At 45.1% G+C, this 18,885-nt stretch overlaps 1 protein-coding gene across 1 annotated transcript in view; it reads right to left on the bottom strand.

Moving 5' to 3' along the window:
* The window catches only part of TSPAN15 (tetraspanin 15), a 69,955-nt gene extending 51,447 nt beyond the window's left edge, over positions 1-18,508 (bottom strand). Inside the window, exons 1-2 of the mRNA XM_090057897.1 lie at positions 18,371-18,508; positions 2,961-3,146 (exon numbers count right to left, since the gene is read on the bottom strand). Coding sequence (XP_089914023.1) covers positions 2,961-3,146; positions 18,371-18,469 — 285 coding nt within the window. The 5' untranslated portion in view covers positions 18,470-18,508. The remainder of the gene's footprint in view (positions 1-2,960; positions 3,147-18,370) is intronic.
* Positions 18,509-18,885: the final 377 nt, after the last annotated feature.

Genomic DNA, 18,885 nt, shown 5'->3' with positions numbered 1-18,885 from the left:
ACGCATCAGTCCCTAACACATGGAAAGCAGGCCTAGATCAATACTCTCTTTAGATGTTGAAGTGTATTCTTCTGCATCAGACTTGGGAGTCTGATCACTTTCTTGGGGTATGCTATGTTCTCGTGACCAGCAATAAGAGCACTCCAAGAGAGTTAGAGGTGAACAACTACTACAGTCCCCTTTTTTCCAAAATGTGGGAAAAACTAGTGCTGTGGTAGGCTTGAACTTTCTGGATTTCCTGCTTCTGATCTAACTGCCTTCTCTTTCACTTCTCTTCAAAACTCTGAATATGACTGATGCAGGAAAGCACAACTGCTCACTCATGAATGCACATATACATGTAAAAGCTGGAAGGAAAGTCCCACTTCAAATACCCCAGACTATCCACTTCAGAAAAATGAGCTCTGGTTTTTTAAAGTTCAGAGACTGACATGAGTGTCACAAGCCATCTGGAAATACCAAACAGAAGTCTTTCCTCTGATAGAGGGAGAATTACACTGAGAAATAGACACCAGGAACTTTCACTTTTTAAATGCCAATACAATGTCATTAGCAAGAACAAGAAAGTTCCCCATATTAACTTGGGAAGACACCATAATGCAGAATTAGAGACTCTCTTCTCATTCTGTTCTGTTCTCAAGTTCTCAGCAACTTGTGTGTTGTATAAAAAACATAGCTTAAACACTTTCCTAGTCTATTTCAATTCTGCTTTTTAAAATTATAAGCACTTTACATTTTTGTTTGTATAATTCATATTTTAACTATATCAGAGATAAAATCTGACAAGTGAGTAAAAATTATATTTGCATTGGTCTTCTTATTGTAACCTATAATTTAAATTTGTGAGAACCTTCTGCAGGGTGCATAAAATTACCCTCAAACAATTATTTTGCCCTGCCAGAGCCATTGCAGGGAAGGTGAAGAATGCAAGGAGGAAGGAGAGGCACCCCTGCCTCCATTCTGGTGCCCTGCACTGAGGCAGTACCCAAAATTAATGCCCTATTCATCCACCCATAATTACTGAAGCTTCAATGACTGCAAAGTCTGTAATGACTGAAAATAATTCATGATCCTCAGGGGCAGATCCAGTGGGGGTACACAGGGGGGACATGGTTGAACCCCTTTCCACACTGTAGGCCACACATCAGTGGCTTCCCAGTGTCCTGGATCCTTGCATCCTCTGTGGAATCTAAGACATAGCTAGAGCCCCCGGCTGGTATGGGACACCTGGGGGAGGACCAAGTAGGCAGCAGTTGAGGAAGTGGGAACCTGCCCAGTGATACTACTGTCTCTGGCTGACTTGAGGGCAGGGGAAGCCTCAGGACCACTCCTTCCCTTCTCCAGTAGGAGACTATGGAGAAAGTCTGCACAGGAGGCTTGGCTTGTTGGCAGTGGATGTGTCCCTGCTCCTCCCCTCTCCACCACGTTTCCCCTGCCTGGCCTGGAGTTCTAGCTGCAGGCAGCAACTCCACATGGTGCCAGGCTCTTCCAGGAATAGCACTGGCAGTGGGTGATCCCCACTTTCAGTGCCTGCTCCAGCCACCAGGGGACACCAGAGGACTGGGCAAGAAAGCACGGGCAGGGTGGACCTGCCCAACACTGCTGTCCCTGCCTGAACCCAACTCTCCTTGCAACTGATCAAAGAAGCTCTGGCTAGAAGGGGCCAGGAACAGCTCTGGGGTTTCTCCCCGCCCCCCCGGGTCAGTTGGGGACACCAGCTGTGTTGGGCAGGTCCCCCATCCCTATGCCCTAGGCAAAAGGAACCCATAGGCAAGCCCTGAGAGAGGAGGAGAGAGAATGGGAGGGGAGAGAGGCGGGGAGGGGAGGTGGTTGCACTGGAGGTAGGGGGTGCCAAAAGGGGAAGGGAGAGAGTCTTACCTGATTTGGGTATTCATAACCGCTAGCAGTTGCTGCCCTCGTGTAGTCTGTCTGCTGGAGGTGATGGGGGGGGCAGGACTGCAACCACCCTGCTGTGCTAGTGGCATCTCCTGCACCCCCTTTTTCAAATTCCTACATCTGGCCATGATGATCCTGGTTATCATCTACAAAATCCTTAATTTTCTAAGTTCCAATTACCTCAAAGACTGCCTCCTTTTATCCTGCCTTATCAGTGACCCATGCAAAGAACACTTCACGTATCTTTCTCAAGGATGTACCTCATGAAAGTCTGGGATAAGGCATACTCATCTGAGATCCTTTGACACTGATATTACCAAGCACACATCTTTTTCAGGGTGAAATATAAAATGTTCTTTCATTTAAGCTTTTCTTTCACTGCAGGCCCTAGAATTTATTGCAATACAGTTTGCTGACTATTTTTATCTGACATAGATCGTAACATTTGGAATTACTGCCATAGAAGATCTACTTTAGGTTTTAAAAGACATCATTTGGTATAGTTCTAATTTCACTGTACATGAAGTGTGTCCAGTTATCATGGGCATGGAAATCTATGAATTAGTAAATATATACTACAGACATGTAGAGTAGTTTAATTGAAATAAACAATCTGGCCTTACTTCCTATTTGATATTTTGCATGTCAGTTGTTCACTTGCCAAATTATAAAGACATGGGTAGGATTTTCAAAAGTGCTCAGATTTGGCTAATTCTGCCTGTTGGGTTCAATAGACTTAATATGTGAGCAGAGTTAGGTCAATGGTGAAAACTTTTAAAATCCAACCGGTACACGTTAAATAAATATTGAAATGATTCATTAAAATGTTCCTGTGAAATCAAAGAGTCATTAGAATAAATCATAACTCTTTCTAGAGTAGTCTATGAACCTGTATTTTATAGTCTCTTGCTAGTACTTATTGAAAAGTTGGGAGGCAGTACTAACTAAGCTATCTCAAACTGTTTATAAAATAAAGAAATCAGATGGAGAAATTATGAAGACTGGCTTCAAGCAACATTTTTTTAAAACTATTAAATAATTCATTTTAAAATGTGAATACTTACTGCTTGAAGAAGACATAAATTATCTCTTAAAGAAGCCAGGACACCCATGAAGGATACGAAGAACATCACAATGCCCAAGAGTATTAAAATAATTGCTGGGGCTAAAAAGGCACTTTCAAGTGTTTTGTATTTCTGTCTTTCAACTTCTGCATAAATTCCAACAGCCAGAACAAATGCTCCAATCAGCTGCAATGACAACAACAAAAAAACAAATACAGGTTTTATTGGTTATTCAGTTCTAGCACTCTCCTCAAAAACTGAGATCATGCTTCATGAATATACTATTACATTTGAAGGAATATAGTGACAGAACACTTAAGTATCACTACAAATTCAGAACCCACATTTGTTACAGACTTATGTTGAAAGCCATCCCCAGTCATTTCAAATAGTGATTCAGACCCAGAAAGTCAAGGAGGCCAGACATGTCACGTCAGGCATTTTTACATGTGTTCCTGACACAGCACCAGGCACTTTTAATTAGCGAGCCATGTTGATTTAAAGTACCCAGCGCTACATCAGGAATAAGTGCATCAGAGGTGCAGCACACATCAGTACGGAGAAAATGGCAGTGGTGTGCTTTCAGCTAAAACATATTGAACATGTTTTAGCCATTTTCTCAGCACTGATGCACACTGTGCCACTGATACACATGACGTGCAAGGCTGCCAGTGTGTGTTGATTTACATGCTTGAGCAGACTTGATTAACTGAGGGTGCTCTGGCATGCTGGATTTCCCACATGTTGGAGCAGGCTCCCCACATGTGTGTAAGTGCCCTTGTTCATCTTCTGTTGCAGTACCTTAACCACATTAGCCCAACAGGCCAGTAGGCTTGGTATGAACCTTTGACATTTTTTATTAAATGTGAATGTCACTACTACAATTATCTACCTATAGAATTACCTTGCTCAAGTGAAAAAAACCAAGATAACTTAGAGGTACTGTTGTAAAATGTTACATATTGGGAAAAATTATATTGCTGAAGTTTCAAAATGTACTTAAAATAATTTTAGAGTTTTTACAGAGCAGCAGCTCATAAATTGCAATTTATTTGAACACACTGTGAAAGTTAGCCAGCCTCTTTGTTTACTACTTCTTCTGTAATATTCTCCTTTTTCTACTGTACATTGGTATCCAGGGTACAGTGCACGTTCAAAATGAACCATATACAGTTAACAGTTTGCATATCTCTTTTTATTAAGAACTGATCCAAAAAAAGTCTGCTACAGACAGTAGACTTTATCCTGCTCTGCTGAATTCAGTGATTAACTCTAATTGGCTTCTATGATAAATGATTACAGCCAATATAAATAGGATTTTTGGGAAAAGGAGAGAATTAACATGCAGTTAACATCCTCCAGCTCCAATTACCCTCAGGTGCAATAGGACTGCCTCATTTTCCTCCCAGTCATTACCCTCAGCCATTTCTGGCAACAATTCTTGTCTTGGGAGTCAATTTAGTAGCTTTACATTTTGAGCAAGAGCAGTAATACTTAATTAATGCATGATGGCTTTATTCATAGTCATAGGGCAAGTTCTACCAACCAATCCTTTTTCCTTCCTTCCTCCAAAACAAAAAATCTGCATATTTTCCTTGAAGAGCAAATATCCATACTTGTATGTAAACATTAAAAATGATTCTATATATTAAATCATGCACAACAGAAGATTAACAGTTTTAGTTTATTCCACATTTGTTTCAAACATTCAGTGGCATCTGAAAAACTAGTTAATATTTTGGATTTTCTTGACTATCCCAGGATATCTGGGATTAGGCAGGCAAATAGGAGAAAAGATCAATTCCTCTTAATTTTCCCATTCTTCAACTCAACTGTAAAACAAGATTATCTTTAGACTATGGGCTCTACTATTCTACTTTTCTGCCAAAATGAGATTTTTTTTTCTTTTCTAAATCAGAGGTGCACGCTCTGACAAAAAAAAAATTAGATTTGTTTTGCATCTTTATGGGTATCTCTACTTACCACATTTTAACTAAGTTAACTCATCCATCAAATGATTGTGTTTGTATTTATAATACAAATCAAATTATTAATTTGTGCTAGCAATGGGCAAGTGCATTTGATGACAGTTTTTATTTACCTTCCCTTAGTAGTACCATACCTAATTTTTACTGGATCTTTGCAATTCTTAATTCTTGTTAGTATATTAAATCTCACCTACACAATAGTGCTGCTAAGAATTAACACCTTTTTGCCTTTATGCTTTTAAAAATGTAAGTATTCTGCAACATAGATTTAAGCATCAGAATATCATGGGTTCAAATTGTTGTATGGCTGTCTTCTTAAGCAGTTATTAATAAAAGAAAGAAAAAACACTGAGGAAAAGTAATTCACAGCAGAAAAATGGTAGTTGAGCATTTCACTTAGCACTCTTAAGGATACTTCAATCAGAGCTTTACATGACCACATTAAAATCAATGGGAGTTATACAATCTTATTGGAATAACACCAGGCATGCATATGGCCCATTGAATGATACTGCACTTACAAACAACAGGTCCTAATCTGGGTATGGAAGTTTACTTGAATAATAGGACTGCCAGCCTTAGAAGTCAGTCACGCTCACAGGAGGCAGAAGCCTCTCAATACATAGGCCACAAGTCAAATTCATGCCCCAAAGAGAACAGAATCAGTGTCCCTAAGCACCCTCAACTCAAAATATAACAACCTGCTCTTTAATTAGCCCTTTTCACAACAGAACGATCCGTAGCAAACCTTTATAACTGCATCAGGTTCGTAATTACTATAATGCTGTTCCCTGTATAAAGGGACAGACATAAACACTCGCATGTAGGATGTTGCACACTCAGGTACAAAACACTGGAACTCTTTTTCCATCTCCAGACTTTTCACCCTTATATACTACTGTATATACTACTGAAGTCATCCAAGATGACTTCGAATTTAGGAAGTGCTCCAATAATTAGATTCTATACATGGGGAATGTATGAATTTGTTGCAATTTTCCATGTATAGAATCTAATTATTGGGCAGTCAACTTAAATTTGTCCCCTTGCTGCTACAACATGGAAAGCAGGGGCAAGGTGGAGGCAGGGAAGGGGCACAGGGCAGGTAGACCTGACACCTGCCTCTTGCCTGCCCCCTCCAACTTGTCCCCTCTACTGCCTGGCTCCCCTCCATCACCTTCTCCCTACTGCAGTGCCCAAAGCCCACCACCTCTGCTCTCTCCAGCCTCTGCCCCCTGCCTGCCCTCCGCACCCTCCATACCATGCAGCAGCTCCAGAACCCCCGAGCTGCTGCCAGCACTGCTTCCGCTGCATTGCTGGGCCAGGGATGGAGCTACAAGTTGCTTGCCCCAGCCCAGAATGGGGCCAGAGCCCCACATGACAGTAAGCAGCAAGTGGGGGTACAGGCTGTGGGGGACAGGTGGGAGATAAGTGCCAGGGGGCACAGGGAGAGAGAAGCTACAGGGAGCAGACAGGGGGAGTAGTTGGCTGTGACCCCAGCTCCAACCCTGAGCCCAGAGCAAGGCCAGGGCCAGAGTCAAAGCCTGCCCCTACCCCTACCCCTACTCTGTATTAGAATCCATGACAATGGGGCTTTTTCCCCCCATGCTGAATGGGGAAATAGACTCATCTTGAATCTGAATAAATACAGGTACTTTAAAAATCACAAATAATCAGTAAATATTCTTCATGCTTTTCAAAAAGTAGAAAAACATCCAAAGGATGTTACAAGTTGGCAATAAAAAATAATAAACTAATCATAAATAAAATGGCTCATTCACAATTTTTATAATGTCCCTCTGAAAAACATAGGGTAAAAATAAGCTATTTGATGACCAAATTCAACAAGACTGAATTCATGCTAACTGCTCTCCATCCCACCCTCCCACCCCCGCCACCAAATCTGACCTTCTATTGTACTGGACAATTTATGAATCACATAAGAGAAAACACGTTGGACACAATGAACACTTTGCTCTTTTGTACAGAAGATATATCAGATTGGTTTACATTCTTACAACGCCAAATTCTAATGTTAAATTAGCTTTTAAAAATGAAATGTTTTGAATGACCTGTTACAAATTACATTCTAATCATGTAATTCACACAGCATTAGCTTGGAAAGATCAGCCAAACAAAACTTCAAGCCCAGAGCAGCAATTGCATGATATATAATTTGCAAAGTGTGCCAATGTTGAAAGAACCATTATGTAATGTTATCCTGGTAAATTATTAATAAAGAACAACAATTTGAAGTTGTTGCAGGTTATAATAATATGGAGAGAGTGAATATACCAAGGCACTGAATTAGCAATATGTTTGTTTAAAACTTCTCTCTCATCAGCTAACTACAATGATATAAGATTTTTCAGGATCACTTCTTTAACCATGTCTTATCAAAAAATCTTCCATTCCAATTTAATAAGCCAAATGCAGGGTCTTCACCTCATTACAAGACATATATTATTGTAACTAACATACTTCTAGAAAATCCTTCTTTGGTTAAAAAAAATCTGGTTCTCACTAAATGTACACTAAATAAAAGTAGGCCTACTTTTATTTCTTGGCTTCAAAATTGTATTATTTTGTGTGTTAAATACGAGGTCCTGGCTGCACTGGAGGAGTGTATGGTTGCAGAAAGTGCACTGGAGGGGCCTGCCTCCATCACTGAGCGAGCTGAAGGCCAGCCAGATAAGCAGAAGAGACATTGCATCATCATTGTGAGCAACTCCTTGCTGACAGGAACAGAGGGACTCATCTGTCATCTGGATCCCATGGCGCATGAGGTCTCCTGCCTGCCCAGAGCTGGGATCAGGGACGTCATGGCAAGAATTCCTGACCTCATCTGGCCCTCCGACAACTATCCCATGGTCCTCATCCACGTGGGAAAAAATGATTGTGGCCAGGAGTAGTCCAGACTGTATCTTGAGTGACTACAGGGCTCTGGGGACCAGGCATAGGAAGACGGGTGCAGGTGGTCTTCTCGTCAATCCTCCCGGTCAGAAGTCACAGTAAACATCGCATCACCTGTGTCAGGGAAGGCAACTTGTGGCTCCAGAGTTGGTGCCATCGTGCGGGTTTTGGCTTCCTGGACCACGATCTGCAGTTCCATGCAAGGGACCTCCTGGGATGCAACGGGCTTCATCTCTCCGCAAAAGGTAAGAATCTCTTTTCTTACAGGTTGGCTGACCTACGTCAGGCTTTAAATTAAGTATGATGGGGAATGGGGAGGCAGGAGATGGAGAGAGTCTAGAACCTACAAACTGTGAGACATGCAGCAGTACACCCCAGGTAAGTACCAAGGGGCCCTTTGGGCATCAGAACGGGGGGGCATCAAAGGCACCATTCAAAGGGCTCAAGTGCCTCTATACTAAGGCTAGAAGTATGGGGAATAAGCAGGAAGAACTCACACTTCTGCCTGCAGATAGTAATTTTGATTTAGTGGGGCTAACAGAAACCTTGTGGAACCCTACCCATGACTGGGTGGTACACATTGAGGGCTACAGGTTGTACAGAAGGGACAGAGTAGGGAGGAAAGGGGAGGGGGGGTTGCTCTCTATGTAAAGGAGCATTATAAATTTACCCTAATCAAAATGGGATCAGAGGAGAAGAAAGTCGAGGCATTGTGGGTTAGGATACATGGAAGTCATGGGGAAAGGGACTTGGTGGTGGGGGTCTGCTACAGACCACCACACCAAGAGGAAAAGCTAGACTTGGAATTACTGAGGCAGCTCTCAGAGGCTGTACCGTCTAGGGACGTGATTGTCATGGGGGATCTAAACTACCCTGACATCTGCTGGGAGGAGCAGCAGCCAAATCCAACCATTCACGAGGATTCTTAACCTGCGTACAGGACCTTCACCTAACACAGGAGGTATATGATTCCACTAAGGAATCATATATTCCACTAAAGAACCACCAAGTCCCACTTACTGGACTTGGTGTTGGCTACGGGGTATGACCTGGTAGGGGAGCTGCAGATTCGTGGTCACCTTGGGGACAGTGACCACCAATCAATCAAATTCACCATACGGCATAGGGTGGGTAAGATAACTAGTAGGGTGGAAGTGCTTGACTTTTGGAAGGCTAACTTCAATGTGCTTAGGAATCTAGTCAATAACGCACTGCAGAAGAAGAGTATTGGCGAGATGGGAGTCCAGGAAGCGTGATTGTTCTTAAAGGAAGCGATCCTTCAGGCATAGAGGGAGACTATCCCAATACAAGGGAAAAGGGGGAAAGGAGCCACAAAACTTCCTTGGCTAAACAGGGAAATCCAGGGGAGCCTAAGGGCTAAAAAAGAAGGCATATAGGCAATGGAAGCAGGGGGTGCTACCAAGGAGGAGTAAACCTACTTGGCCTACACTTGCAGGGAGGCAGTTAGAAAGGCCAAAGCAACTACAGAGCTGAGGCTGGCAACACAAATTAAAGACAACAAAAAGTTTTTTAGGTACATAGGGAGTAAAAGGAAGGTGCAGGGCAACATAGGGCCCCTACTGAACAAGAAGGAGCAATTAGTGACAGAGAGTGGGGACAAGGCTGAGCTATTCAATGAGTTTTTTGCCTCAGGGTTCCTGAACAGGACTCAAGATAAGTCTTCTAATGGGTTCTTAGATGGGCATCAGAGGGACACCAGCCCACCAACTGTCAATGGACTGGATGTGTTCAAGTCAGCAGGCCCGGGTGAGCTGCATCCAAGGGTACTGAAGGAATTGGCCGGTGTGATAGCAGAACCACTGACACAGCTGTTTGAGCGCTCATGGTCAGGTCCTGGAGGATTGGAAAAGGGCCATGTGGTCCCTATTTTCAAGAAGGGGAGGAAGGAGGATCTGAATAATTATAGGCCAGTCAGTCATACCTCCATCCTTGGAAAGATCTTTGAAAAGATTATGAAGGATCACATTTGTGGGAGTCCAGCGGGAAAAATAAGGCAGCAGGGAAACCAGCATGGATTTGTAGCAGGTAGATCATGCCTGACCAATCTGGTTACATTTTATGACAGAGTCACAAAATGCTTAGACACAGGAGTAGAGGTGGATGTCATTTTCTTGGATTTTAGCAAGGCCTTCAACACGGTATCTCATCCTATTTTCATAAATAAATTTAGAGGCTGTGACATACATGTTTACACGGTCCGGTGTGTGGCAAATTGGCTTAGTGGTCACACCTAGAGTGTGGTAGTATCAACCTGTAAGGATGTGGGTAGTGGGGTCCTGCAGGGTTTGGTCCTTGGACCTGTACTCTTCAATATCTTCATCAGTGACTTGGATGTGGGTTTGAAGTGTACTCTGTCCAAGTTTGCGGACGATACTAAATTGTGGGGTGAAGTGCATACTCTGGAGGGTAGGGAACGACTGCAGGCAGACCTGGACAGGTTAGAAAAGTGGACAGTACACAACAGGATGCAGTGCAACAAGGACAAGGGCAGAGTGCTGCACCTAAGGTGCAAAAATACCCAGCACATCTACTGTCTGGGAAATGACCCTCTCAGCAGCACAGAAGCAGAAAGGGATCTCAGAGTCATAGTGGACTCCAAGATGAACACGAGTCATCAGTGTGACAAAATCATCAGCAGATACATGACAAATAGATCAAAGGAGGTGGTATTTTCCCTCTCTGCAGCACTGGTCAGACCATAGTTGGAGTACTGAGTCCAGTTTTGGGCATCATATTTCAAGAAGGGTGTTGACAGACTCGAGAGGGTCCAGAGGAGGGTCATGTGTATGGTTAGGGGCTTACAGGACAAGTCCTATGAGGAGAGACTGAGGGACTTAGACCTCTTCAGCCTCCGCAAGAGAAGGCTGAGGGGTGATCTTGTGGCTGCCTACAAATTCATTAGGGGACACAGCAAGGGATAGGAGATGTTCTGTTCACCAGGGTGCCTCTTGGGGTAACAAGGAACAATGGTCACAAACTGACAGAGAGCAAATTTAGGCTAGACATCAGGAAAAACTTTTTCGCAGTAAGAATGGCCAAAATTTGGAATGGGCTTCCAAGGGAGGTGGTGGTCTCCCCTACCTTGGGGGTCTTTCAGAGAAGGCTGAATAGGCATCTGGCTGGGATCATCTGACCCCAGCACTCCTTCCTGCCTAGGCGGGGGGTCGGATTTCATGATCTGCTGAGGTCCCTTCTGACCCTAGCATCTACGAATCTATTAATCTATTCTCCTACCCAAGATATTAAATCCAAGACCTCAAATTTAAAACATCCCTTTTTAGGAACAGGTGTTTCTGTTAAGCAAACCAATAAAGTTCCTAGAGTTACTGGCCAGAAACAGCACAGCTTTTTCTATTAAATACCAGTGCTCTGTGCAAATCTCAGTCAGAAGTTAGTGAAATCAGCACCTTCAGATCAACCATAATTATAAGAGCCTGATTTATACTCTGTTATATCAAATCTATATGCCCCATGCAGCAATCACAGTTATGACCGTCAGTCTTTCCATTACAAACTCCAGGTTCCAGGGGCTTAAAATACAATAATTAAATCTGTTCAGGAGTGAAACATGGTAGATATATAGTGCCTCCTTCCAGGTCCATAATAATCTCATGAAACATATATATTAGAGTACAGTTGAAAAACAACCATTTCAGTTGTATGTGTCCATTCTGGTAGCTGACAAATTCCAAATTTAACAATAATTTTATAACACTTTACCACAGATAATTCAAGCTCCCTGTTACTGCAGATAACTTAAACCTTGCATAGACCTAACTTCAGCTACATATTTCCTGTTAGGAAAATCATGGTTTCTATAAAGTGTCCATATAAGTTGCATACAAAACACTGAAGTATAGCTTACAGCAGGCTTGTCCAACATGCGGCCCGCCAAGCCATTTTACCTGGCCTGAGGTCCCTTGCTCAGAACGGGCAAGGAGTCCTGGCACCTGCTCCATGCTCAACGGTGGCAGTGGCAGGGTAGTGGTGAGGCAAGGCGGGCAGGGCCGGCTGAGCGCCCCAGCCAGCAGCAAGGGGAGGGGAGCTGCTTACCCTCATGGGGCTGGGCTCATCACGTGAGCCAGTCCCACCGCAGTTGCCCTGAGGGCTGCATTGCGCAGGGCTGCCCAGCCACGCCTGACTGAGCGAGCTGGGGACACTGCCTGCAATTTTCCTCTCGCTCCGCCTCTTGCCCCTGGTGTGCAGCCAGGGGAGCTGCAGCATGGCCTGTGCCCTGCCCATGTGTGTGGTGGACAGAGGCACCAGGTATGTTCCCGCGCAGGCTGGGGCCGCCTTGGGCCAACCTGGGGCTGCAGGGCACGTGGTTGCTGGAGCTGGGTTGGACAGGAGGCAGGAGAAGCCCAGCCCAGAGGCGCTCTACGCCCGGAGGTGGTTCAGGTCCTGCTAATGTAGCCTGCATAGCTGAGGATGGGGGTCTGCATCCAGTCACTGGTGGGGAGGATGCGTGTCCGGGAGCACCCGTGCTCCTGCCCCGACATGAGCCCGTGCTCTGCGCTGCTGGAGAGGCCCCGCGTAGGAGGCCAAGAAGCAGCCACTGGCACTGCAGACCCACTCCTACCTCCTCACCCCTGCTGCCAGCCCCGCTGCCCTGCCCTGCCCCACAGCAGGGCAGTGCCTGCTCCCCCGGCCAGTCTCCCCCCGGGCACTGTGGCTCTCCAGGCCCGGCTGCCCACACGCGAGGCCCCATGGGAGCCGTTTCTCACGTGCTGCTGGGGACGGGAGGAGGCCGGTCAGGTCTGCACCGGCCAGCAGAGGTGGCGGGGGAGCTGTGTGCCGCTCGGGACGGGACAAGCCTGCACTGGTCAATCTCAAGTGGCACACAGCTCCCCCGCCACTTCTGCTGGCCAGTGCAGACCTGGCCGGCCTCCTCCCGTCCGCAGCAGCGCACGGGAAGCCGGCTTCAGCTGCATGCTGCTTTTCCTGGCCAGTGCTGACCCGGTTCTCCACAAGAGGGTCCTGCAGCACCATGTCAACCCGGGCATGGCACCAGAAGGCTGGGTGGGCCCCGGGTCAACCCCAGGCTGACCCCATGGCTTCTCCAGCACCAGGTCAACCCGGGGTTGTAGACAAGCAGCTCCTGCAGCACCATGTCAACGTGGGCATGCATGCCATGTCAACCAGCACCATGTCAACCCCTGCAACTCATTGGTGTCAAAGGTCACGTAACATAACTTCCTGATGTGATACCACTTCCTGTAAGTTCTTTGAATATGGCTCGCCAGCCCACTGGGTGATAAAAAGTTCATGATCCGGCCTCACATTCAAAAAAGGTTGGACACTCCTGGTTTACAGGATGTAAGACAGTGACTCTCAACTAGAGTCCTGCGGCCTTAAGATGTACATAAGCTACACTTTCAAGTGTACCACGGGGCACCAACTCAGTGTTAGCACCATTAGTGTGCAAACATGAGCCACAAGATAAATTCAGAGATTTCAAATAGAAATCCATAGTGTTAAAAACAACCTGACCAGTTGTTGCCTTTCTGAATTATTTGCAATAGAAGAACTGCTCTATTATTTTTCTGTAGTCAAAAATAAGCAAAGACTAAAAGCTGGCTTTATCTGAGGAGTGCTTGGAGTCTAACAAAGTTGAAAACTACTGACTTAGATGTCCTTGACCGTTACTGTTCGCAGCCAAACCAGTTAGTTACAGGAAGGGGAGGGGCGAGGTAGTGGGCTTCAGCAAGATATTTGTCAGATAAGTGTCCATCTTTCAACAGACTGGTTGAAATATGAAATCAGCATTCTCTGTGGAAACTTAAATTTGAATTCCCCCATTTCCAGAAGTCTGCTATTTTTAAGGCTGGAACATTGTTGAAAAAAATCTTTCCTTGAATTAGGGTGAAGGTTGTAATATGTCTTCCTTAAAGTTCCTGTCTGAAAATAGGAAATATATCCTACATAACTTACATTTCTACATACCTGGTGCTGATACCCAGGAAATAAACTGTCAGTCAATATGATAAAATGTTTTTGTCTCCTGCATCCTGCTCATCCATTCCCCAAGTCTACTTTTAATATTCCAGAGTTATGAGTTTTCTTTTCTTAAATCAAAATGCCTTCAAAAAGGCCTCTGCTTGCCCTACTTCCTGAAAGATCAAACTGCTCTAAGAACCAGGATAGCTAACATTTGGTCCCAGAGCAAAAGCATATTTATGGCAAGATAACACATGACCCACTAGAGTTGAAAATGTGAACTATACACAAGAGTACCCTGCCAGCTTTCCAGCAAGGCACGAAAGTTTCCTTTAACTGAGGGAAGTTACAAATTCTCATAATTTAACATGGTAACACTTTACAGGTCATGGGTGACAAATCTTTGCCCTAATACAGTGTATAAAATCTTTCTAGAGCATTTATAGAATAGTTTTTCTGTAAAAGATGGTGCGCACATGGCTGAATTCAAACTTAGCAAGTCATAATGCATTCACACTAGAAATGAACTGGCCTTCATGTGTGCTAAAAAACAAGGACATCCTCTGTGTTTTTTCCCCAAACAAAAGGAAAAGCAGTTTTTTCTAATTATTTACCCTAGCACTACATTTAGAATTTAATTCCTCCACCGAAACAAAAGAAAAACATGTATCGTGTCATTTCATTGCTGTCCAATGTTAGTTATTTTCAGTTTTAGACTTTAATGAGGGGCAGTGTTTTCACTTTAAAATATAATTGCACTTTGTAAACAAGCTCCGGAAAAAACAGCACTGAACTTGAATCAGTGAATACCTTGTCTGCGTGAAGGTTTGCATTCATGTTTGAAGAAGCTGTTTCCAAAATCCAGTTACAATCTAACAGATTTGAAAAATGTTTTACACTCCCACCCACCACTGTCACAAACATTATTACAGACTCTGTAGGACATGCCAAGAAGGGAAGTGAGAATGTCATGAGGTGAGGGTTTTTACAGGAGGCGGGATTCCCCCTTTCATTATTATTGTCTAACTACCTGAACTCCCTGGAGAAAGAAAATTATGCTATAACCTCATTAGTTACCTTATTAGTTACAAAAGACATTTATTTCAATAGCAATTTTTAAGAAAGTTCTAGGTAATAGCTGAAGCCATAGTAGTGACAGAACCTTGTAACAGATGTATCCATTTTGACACCTGAAACAATATTTTTGCACACTATTGCTAATTGACTTTGGGGGTTTTCAGGAATGCTGACAGGAAAGAGCAAAAATTAAGCAAATGTGTCCCAGAAGATCTGTAAAAAGTGCACATGGCTGGCAACAGGATTAGATGCAAGAGACCCAGCTTCCTGGCCAAATACAAATTAAAGGGGAAAAAAGGGGGTTGTACCATATGAACATCAAAAAGTTAATTTTTAATGACATGCTCTAATGTGGTTTCCTTATTACATACAATCTGAATGTCAAGCACTAACAGCAATTCAGCAAGTCCCAGGAAGGATCACCTTTGCACCAATTCTATACCAAAATTGCCAGGAAATGGCTTAGGTCCTACTGCTTCAGCCAGGAATTCCAGCTTTCTATATTACCCATGGACACTACTGGGACTAAATAAGAATTGAGGTTTATCAGCACCACACCAAAAAGAACTCCAAGAGGAGGAAAAACAAAGACCAGTTTATTACAAGATATACCAGTTGATATAGAAGGCAAGTACAGGCCAATTAAGTATAGCCATTATAGAGTTCAGTAAAGAAGTGTAACTTTTTAAACTCCTTCAGGAGGTATAAGCATTGCTCACTGAAGAGCACTGCTGTCATTTACATTCAGACAAACCCAGAGATGTAAGATTAAGAAAAGACTGTAATGAATGGTATGCCACCAGTATTTGAACAGCTAGGGAAATCTGCTTCCTTAGGTTGGCAAAATGAATAATTTAAAGAAAACACAAGCCTGTGACATGTCAAACAGAGCATCATATGTTCAGCCTGTGGAAGAACACAAGCATACTTTTAAAGGAGGTCTTTTACAAGAATAAATTCTGACAGGCCCCACCTTTCCTCCTCCAGTAGTTCTTTCATTGTGACCCATGCTCCATTCCAAGTCACAAACCATCTTCCTAATTAATAACATTTATGCTTCTAGATATAAAGAGAGATAAAAAGAAACTAAAAGGGTCACAAAAATAGAAACACCCTGCAAACTGTATATTCTCAGATTTGTTGCTTCATTTACCCAAATCCAAGCAGACTTTGAATTTAAGGTGACCCTGCAATAATTAGATTCTGCACATAGAAAATATATACGTTTGTTCTAATTTTCCATGCATAGAATCTAATTATTTGAGTTCATCTTAAATTCATCATCCCCACCTCCCCCCCACCCCAACAGTAGCAACACGGAAAGCAGCAGTGGGGGAGGCCAACAATGGGGACCAGATTGCGGAAGGCAAGTGACTACCATGCCTTGCCTCCTGTCACCCTCACTGCTTGCCCCCCCTCCTGCCTGCACCCCTTGTAGTGCCTGTACCTCCCACAACAACTTACCCCTTCCCCACAGTGCGTGCTTCCCCAGCACATGCACCCCCTACAGAGCCTGCATCTGTTCGCACACTCACCAAAATTACTGTACATGTTCTTTACTTCAGTTGAAAATGAGGGGTTCCCACCATGTTGAATGGGAAAAAAAACCCTTGCTTTGTATTTGAGTAAATACACTACATTTTTTTCTTTCTTTTGTCTCCAGAACAGGTACAATAATTTTGCTGAGGGTGAGAACAGATAATAAGGGTTGTATGGACTGGTTGCTGGACTGGAATTATTTAACTGAAGATACAGCATGTATTCCTTTTCCCAACTATCATATGGATTTAAACACTGTCTTTCCAGGACTGTCCTGTGTACTGCACATTGGCAAACTGTCCACATTAGCTAATCTTAGCTCATACGAGCATAGTCTTGTGCATAATGGCTATCAAAACATTGTATCTGATTTCTTTTTAATGATCCACTGTATGACCTTAAACTCCACCCTGTATGTACTTTGATATACAGTAGGAGGAACAAGTTTAATATATTTACCTTGCTGAAACTCCCAAGCTGGGGGAATTACTAAAAAGGACAAATTTCTTAAGATGTCTGAAAGCAACTTCAGCCTGCGCAGACACCCATAATGCATGCAGGACTGTGTTTTCTGTTACTAGATGGTATCTCATGTCTCATTAAAACTAGCTCCCTGAGCCAAAGGAAAAAGTGGTCAAGTAGATGGGGCATATGTGCCTTTATAGAAAAACAAGTAACAGAAAAGGGTGTTTAAAGAAGAATGGGATGCACAGGAAGGCAGAACTAAACCAGCCAAACACTGTTATCGGGACAGATATCCTAACACAAGAAGGCAAATTTATTGTTGCCCTGACCTTTTATTTGTAGAAGTGTCTACTTATGAAATGGCTGCTGTTGTTTTAACTAGGGGCCTGCAGGAGAGAAAGACAACAAAAATCATTTTAAAAACAAAACCACTAGAATTTATCCAGTACCTCAAAAAGCTGTATACCGAGAAATCTGAATAGAAGGCAATGGGCTTCAGGTTTTGATTTTCAGTCAACCCCCAAAGTGCTGCTTGTTGTTTTTCACTTGCAGAACTTAAAAGGGAATTACACTATTCATATTGACAAATGAAAAGTGTTAATGTCTCCCAGCTCCTGCTTTAAAAACAAGAAGAGTCACCTTTGCAACTTATTCCTACAAAGGCAAAGTTGCTACAGATTTCACGGGAAAAAAGCTGTTGTAGTTTTAATTTAGAACTTTATGAAGAGAAAAAAATACAGAAACAGCACTCACCCAGGAATCTGAAATGTCAACACACAACATTTCCCAGCACAGCAAATAATCTATCCGAGTTTCTCAAACAAGGGTACACATATGCTTAAGGGAATGCAGCCAACTTCTCAAGAGCACATGGGAGGAAGGGATGGGAAAGCAGAAGCTGGGAAAGCACGAGCAGGGGAAATATGGAGAAAAAGGAAGAAAGAGAAAAAAAGTGAAGAGCTCTACAGTTTCCCTCAGTTTGACAGAGGTTACTGGGTGGTTGTGGCGACTTCAGTGCTAGGGGGGTTTATCATTTTTCATCGTCTTAGCATCACAGGAGCCAGCAGTGCACAGAGATGTGAGACCCACTCGAGTGGAAGCAGCGCTGCTCTCTCAGACAAGGACAGCCCCAGAGTCGTCCACACCCCAGGGCCGCCCAGCGGCGTTCTCCACGCGGCTCACAGGCCTGCCGCACTCCAGGTGCGGCCTGAAGCGGGACCTGCGACACCCCGGCGCGTTGCGAGCCTTCCCGGGACACGCACAAGGGCCGGGGGTCTGGGACGGACCCAGAGCGGCGCTGGTGGCCCCGGGCGCCGCGAGGCAGCTCCGCCCAGCCAGGAGGTCGCCGGCGAGGCTCGGATCCCCGCTCCCGGATCCCCCTGCCCCGGCCCTGCGGGCAGCCCCCAGCCGACGCGAGTGGGCGGCCGCGGCCCCGGCCCCGGCCCCGGCCCCGGTCCCGGCGCGGCTCACCCAGAAGAGCACGGCGTAGATGACCAGGCTGAGCTTGAGGCACAGGTAGGAGAAGCGCGCGCAATAGCGAGCCGGCTCCGCGCCCCCCGCCGGCGCCATCCTCCGTCCCCGCCGCCACCTGCCGCCCGGGCCTGAGCCAGCGCCGGCGGGGCGGGGCGGGGCGCTGCGGGGCGGGGCGGGGACCGGGCACTGGGCCGGGGCAGCCCCGCGGGCAGGGCGAGGCGGGTGCCCGCGCAGGCGGCAGGGCCCGAGCCTGCGCCCCCCCGGGCAGCTGGAGTCCAAGCCGGGGCAACAAGGCGCCTGCGTCCCGCACGGCGACCGGCTGTCCGGCTCCCAGCAGCGCCAACCAGCTCGAGTTAGGGCTCGGAAAGCGGCGGTCGGCCCCGAGCCGGAGCCGGAGCCAGGGTGCTCTGCCCTTGCACTCGAGCAGGGTCCCCCGGTCAGCACCGCACCTCTGCTGACACCTGCTCTCCGAAGCCCGGTGCCAGGGCTCCCCCGCCACTGCTTCTTCCCTT

The sequence above is a fragment of the Crocodylus siamensis genome, chromosome 7 (assembly GCF_052110815.1).
Source record: "Crocodylus siamensis isolate JL-2025a chromosome 7, ASM5211081v1, whole genome shotgun sequence".
NCBI classification, from domain to species: Eukaryota; Metazoa; Chordata; order Crocodylia; family Crocodylidae; genus Crocodylus; species Crocodylus siamensis.
The sequence above is the reverse complement of the archived record's forward strand: the minus strand, read 5'-3'. Positions and strand labels throughout refer to the sequence as shown.